This window comes from Arachis ipaensis, chromosome B04 (genome assembly GCF_000816755.2).
Source record: "Arachis ipaensis cultivar K30076 chromosome B04, Araip1.1, whole genome shotgun sequence".
Classification (NCBI taxonomy): domain Eukaryota; kingdom Viridiplantae; phylum Streptophyta; class Magnoliopsida; order Fabales; family Fabaceae; genus Arachis; species Arachis ipaensis.
Window position 1 is genome coordinate 8,134,972 of NC_029788.2, and position 6,342 is coordinate 8,141,313.

The 6,342-nt window shown below is 31.4% G+C and overlaps 1 protein-coding gene across 1 annotated transcript; it reads right to left on the bottom strand.

Moving 5' to 3' along the window:
• On the bottom strand, window positions 1,090-4,644 carry LOC107638741 (farnesyl pyrophosphate synthase 1; the record flags this gene model as incomplete). Its single annotated transcript, XM_016342114.2, is given in 12 exon segments — window positions 1,090-1,212; window positions 1,483-1,554; window positions 1,631-1,720; window positions 1,792-1,836; window positions 1,933-2,028; window positions 2,343-2,394; window positions 2,745-2,833; window positions 2,915-3,031; window positions 3,121-3,207; window positions 3,313-3,428; window positions 3,582-3,606; window positions 4,298-4,644. Coding segments are annotated over 12 exon segments (1,023 nt in total), but the record flags the coding sequence as incomplete, so codon positions are not given.

Genomic DNA, 6,342 nt, shown 5'->3' on the forward strand with positions numbered 1-6,342 from the left:
TTCTTGTTTCTTGTGCCCATTTTCTTGGGAATTTTTTGGCAACCGTCACAATTCACAACCACCATCCATCTTTTTTTTTTCTTTTTCATGTACTACATTTTTAATGATGACTATGCTTAATTTATGTTGAAATCAAAGTAAATCAAACATTTAATATGAAATAATACATTACATAGTTGTCATTTTATTAAGAAGACCATTTCTTTAAAAAAGACATGGATACCAATACCACACCTTCTGGGGTCTCTTTAATAATTAAGAGACTAAGTTGCTAAAGCCTATAAAAATAATACAAAATTAAGTGCCAATGAATGAAGGCTTTCCCTTTTCTGTTACGTGCTGAAAAATGGACATGACATTTGAGTTATGCGTATCCAATGTCATAACATAATACTAAAACTTTTATGATAAAATAAATTAGATTTTAATTTTTATTTACTAAAAAAATTTCACATAAGACAAATAAAAATATAACCAAGTTGGGTTAATTTAGTGATTAGCTCATTAGTTCGCTTAAACAAGTAGTAATTCGAATTCTGCCTTGTGCATGCAGCAATCCATTAACCAGCAACAAATCCTTAAATGGAGATTAATACCGTGTGGATGGTATAGAATGGAATACTTTAAATATATGTTATATTATTATTACACCCAAACACGTTTGTATATGGCATATTACGTAAGAGAAGTCCTATATATCTAATCTAAATGTGAATTATAATATACAAACAGCACAATTCTTACTATTCTTATAACACTTTTCATTTCATGAATGGAATTGCGTTGCATGTGACACTTTTATGGAGTCAGCGTTGATTGAAATCGCAAGCTTCAATCTTGCTTGACGCGTTCTTCAGACTTCAATGTTTATTTATAAATTTTATTTAGGACGCATTTGATTTACTAAATATGATAAAAATTTATTTTCTGTTTTTACTTTGTATTTTTCTTAGAGCTACCGATCCTTTAGAATTCACTTGATTTCTAGAACTAATCTTATCTTAGATTGAACCAAGTTATTCCACTCTGAGTGAACAACAAAGAAGATAGTAGAAATGAATGATGATGATGTGATAAATTAATAACTACCTGCCTCTTGTAAATTTTAGCCAAAAAAGACTTGAGCACAGCTTGCACTGCTTTGCTAGGATGAGCTTCAATGGAATTTACAATCTTCTCATAGCTCTGGCTCTCATACTCCTCAAATACACCCTATTGTTGATTGTTCATGTCCATTATATGTAAATAAATAATGAGTTTGATTTCGATGCATGGTCAATGATAAAAAGTTTTACACTGTTATCCAATCGGTTTCTACCACGTCGAATAAAGCAGTTAATTTCCACACTCATTGACTTCAAAGAAATTACTTTTATCTACGAGGTAGCACCTAATTGGATGTTACTCTTAAACTGAAATTGAACCCCATTTTTTGTTGACTATGAATTGATAATGAAAGCTAGCTGTAAATGAGGTTCAAACCTTAAGATTTAGCTCGTTATACAGGGCCTTCACTTTAGCCACATTTGCTGGATCAGGCTTCCCATAATGTTCCTATAAACCATGAAAACAAATGAGTAATTTTCCCAGTTTAATCACGGGAAAGAGAAAGGAAGGCAGAAAGACTCACATGTAAAATTCTCTTTTGTTGTTCATTGCTAAGTTCCAATGCTTTCACAACCAACCAAGAGCACTTGAAATCTTCAATATCAGTACCAATCTGATTCCAAAGATAACTAGAATGAGGTTCAGAAGATTATATTTCCAGCATCAATTATTTAGTATGCTTACCTTCCCAATTGTTTCGGGATCACCAAAGCAATCCAAATAATCATCCTGAAAAAAGAAGGGAAAGAAAGAAGATAGGTACAATGCAGCTTTTAAAAGAAACTTCAAGACTCAACAGTGCAGAGTCATGCTAAAAAGTATTACCTGTACTTGAAAGTATGTTCCCATCTCAACAAGAATGTTCTTTACATCAACATGGTTATCCAAATTTTCACCCGCCATGAGCAATGCGCATGCAACCTGTGTAAGAAAGACAAATATGAAAAGCTAAATAACAGACCTATATTTAAGTATAACAAATGCTTTAAGTGAAAGATTGCCATACATTGCATGAAAGGAAAAGAAAAGATAAAAGAAGTGATTTCAAAGTTCAAACTGAACAGAAATTAGGGATGTTATGTCTGCTTTTTCATGAACAATCAGAAAATATAAGTTCTAGCAGTGAAATATATGGTGAGAACAATCAATTGTCCTTGGTATCTTACAGAAAAAGGGCAAGTAAGAAATCTAAATTGTGGAGGAAAGATAAAAATGTATCAAGATATAATACTTACCGGAAGGTAAAACGAATAATAGGCAGTCTTGTACTGAACAATACGACGATGACTGCAAAAGATGTTAATCTATTAGATATTAGTATTGATTTTGAAACTGCCAAAACATGTAAGCATAAATATAACATATGGAAGGGATATGCCCGGCAAAAGAATTTGGCTAAGGTCTTTTGAAGATCTCAAGCAGCACTCACACAAACATTTGCTGTGAAGCAAAATCACAAGGTATCCATCATTTTATTCTATAAAGAAAGGATATGATGTTTGTAATACAGAAGAAAGAATTTCTACTGCTTCACAGTTATTATAGTCACATATAACCCTGTATCATATGTTTGTTGGAAAAGAGGTTCATGAATAATAATTTTTACCACACCATTTTCTTAGTTTCTGGGGACTCACAGCGTTAATGTGTATTTGGATAGGTCTTTTTCTCCTTCAAGTGTAGTGATCAGATCAATCATCTGTCCTGAAGCAGTTTGAAACTCAACCTAACATAAAGTCAAGATAAGCAAGTTTTAGCACATATCAAGAGGGTACTCACATCATCCAAACTTTGGTATCTGTACAACCTCATTAAACAGATCAAGAAGATCAACGTAATATGGCTTTCCCTTGAAGTGATTCTTAAGAATACGTGGAATATGATTTCGTAGTAGAACTCCATCATTTGCTGCAATCAGTCCAACCTTCACCACAAAGTAACAAGAGGTCATTTGCTTTATCACAACAGGATAAAAAAGATATCATGATAACACATGTTTACTTGGTTTCAAACCTTGGGCACTCTGAACCAGCATGGCTGACCACGCCGTGTGTGAGAGTTGTCCATAATGTCGTCAAGAACTAGAAAATATGCCTGAAGCTGCAACATTCATTGGCAGAAAATAGTAAGTTTCCTTAAATACATCACAGAAAAATTCGGCTGTAATGGTTAAACTACAAAAGTAAAAGTTCCAGATTGCCATACCCATTCAATACACCAACCAAGAGCACTAGCAAGGAAAATTTCATCATCAGTTAGCGCCTCCCCTTCTTTTAACAATTTGTAGCTGTCAATAACGGACAATCCACGGTTCAGCTTCCCTGCAATGTAAATTTATAATCCATCTTTAATTCAATGACGCTTATCTCTTTCGAAATGTTTCCTGTACACCCCTTTCCTTTCCTAGAGGGGAACAGTTACAATAAACTGAAAATTTGCTCAGAATAAACTTAAATGAGATTCTCAAGTCCCACCTCCAGGCACATTGTAGTCTAGCATCTGCAATAAGTTAAGAGCACAAAACACTAAGTAACTGATCAGAACATGCATCCATATTTTGCCATCAGAGTAATAGAACCCATTCAAAGTTCCCACAAGAAATAAAGCCATTCTCTGACCATGTCACAATTTGTAAAAGACCGCACCGCATTGTTGGAATAAGTTTTTGCCATGCAGATTTGCATCATACAGGATTCCCTCCTCTAAGGCTTTAACAGAATGTTCAAGTGATGCTTAAATTATGAAGACTCTATATAAATCCTTGAACAATTAAATATCAATTTTAAGTAGAATTCTTCAAATTAAACACGATCTTAGCAAATAAAATATAAATGTTCAGGCAACCAAACCATATCTCATTTAGGTAAATTCAACCAACAATCTCATTTAGCTATATTGCTAGTGGGGTCACTACAACTACGACAGCAATCATATTAATGGAACTCATCAATAATCTCAACCATAGTACGGTATAGTACAATCGTGTTAACATTGAGTTAAATCTAATGCGCGCCGTACATTCTAATTATGCAATTAAACTCCACATTCATTTCACTCCCACAAAAAGAACGAATTTTTGCCCCCAATTTGAATCACGCTATTAAGATTGAAGATCCCGCGTCAACAAAACAAATGCAATAAAGAGATGAATGAAAGGCACAAGTTTATTGAGAAGAAGGGGAATGATTACCCGGTCGATCCATTGGCGAGCATCATCGGAGAACTCGAAAGCGGGGTCGTTGAGGAGCTCGGATTTGAGAACGGAGTAGACATTGAGGAATGTTGACTTGAGATCCGCCATTGGAGAAGAAAGAATGGATAAAAATAAAAAAAGGTAGCGGTTTTGAGTTTATAAATAATAAGAAGTGAAATTTGCGATTGCAATTGATTTATAAATATAGGAAGAGAGAGAGAGAGAGAGAGAGAAGGGGGAGGGAAGAGAAGAAGAAGAGGAACGAAAAGCGTGGTGGAAGTACAGAGAGCTTCGTGAGAGTGATGAAGGGACCTCTGCCTCTCAACACAACACACGCTTTGTTACCGCATTTATCATCTCCTTACCTTCTTTTTTTGAAATCCTCCGCACTTTCCATATAATTTACCATTTTTGCCATCTCTCTCTTTTTTTATTTTCCTTTTTCTCTCAATTTAGGGTACAAGCACAACACTCAACCAAAACTACACTCCAATTAGGTAAATTTACTGCATTATCACTAAATATTATTATTTTTTATCAGTATTTAGTTACTAAAAATTTACATACATATTTATAAATATTTTATACACAAAAAATATATAATTTATAGATATATTTATTAAAATAATATTTATTTTGAAGTATTGAAACAGAGACTGAGAGATTGAGATTTAGTATCATATTTGTTGATTCAATGATTAATACTAAAATTTTTGTCTCTGTCTCCAAAATTTTTAGTATTTCAGTACCTCAAAAAAATAGGAACACAGGGGACTAAATTTTTTAGAGATAAAGAGTAAAACTTTAATAATATTTTATACCTAAAATACCCTTATTTCAATTAATTAATTTCAATTTTACCTTTTGTGTAAATTAAATTAGAATTTCATTCTTGTTTCAATTTCTGTCTCTTAGTCTTTGCCTCTCAGTCTCAGTCTTTCTGTCTATGTCTCTCTACCAAATACTACCTAAGAGTTTATACACATAAATCAATATAGTTTACACTCAAATTTTTTAAAATTTACACATATAATTTAATAAAATTTATTTGTTAAAAATAATTTAATATTTGCATTAACTAAATAATGACCAAAAATACTAAAAATTATTTATCTCTAAGAATTTTTTTTAAATTTTATTATCAGTAAAATATTTTTAAATTATTTAAAAACCTAAAAATGCCAACATGTGAAAAAAAAAGGAATAGACTTCTCATTATGATAGAATATTTTTATCATATTTTTAAATTATTTAAATATATTTTTGTTGAGAATAAAATGCAAAAGCATTTTTATTAACAACAAAATACTTCAAATGTATTTTCGTGGTTTACCCCTCAATTTAATTACCAATAATATTTTTTGGTTTTCTTTTTTATTTTTTTAACGAAAACTAGCCCTAATTTACCGGCCAATGATTATCTACTAATTTGTAACTCTATTATGACGTATGAGGAATCTTATTTATCTAACCCAATTCAAGTGAAATATAAAGGTATGTACACAACATTTTTGTTTTCCATTTTTAAGATTTAATTGTTAGACCTTTCTTAATTTCTTTTAAAGGATCCATGTATTATCTAGCATCTTAAGTCTTAACCATTTTCAAAATTATTTTGATTTTTGCTCTTCTCGTTAATGGAAGGCATCGGTGATAATATTCACTACAAATTACAAGGTTAGTAAGGTAATGATAAAAAAAATTGTTTAGACAAAAAGGCTTTTGAAAAACTAATTCATAATTTATAGAAACTTGAAAGTGTGTTTGGAATGCTGAAAAATTAAACTTATGTTAATAATTTTTATTTATATAATCGTTTTTAAAAATAATTGATTAAGTGACTAATATTTGGATACTTTAACTTAAAAATAATTTTGAGATATTAGGGTTTGAATACAATTTTTAAGTAGTATTTTTTTTTTTATCAAAGATAGAAGGTTCGAACCCGCAACCTCTTAATTGAATATGGAGAGACTATGCCATTTGAGCTATAACTCATTTGCTCAATTTCTAAGTAGTATAATTATGAAACTAGGTATAAA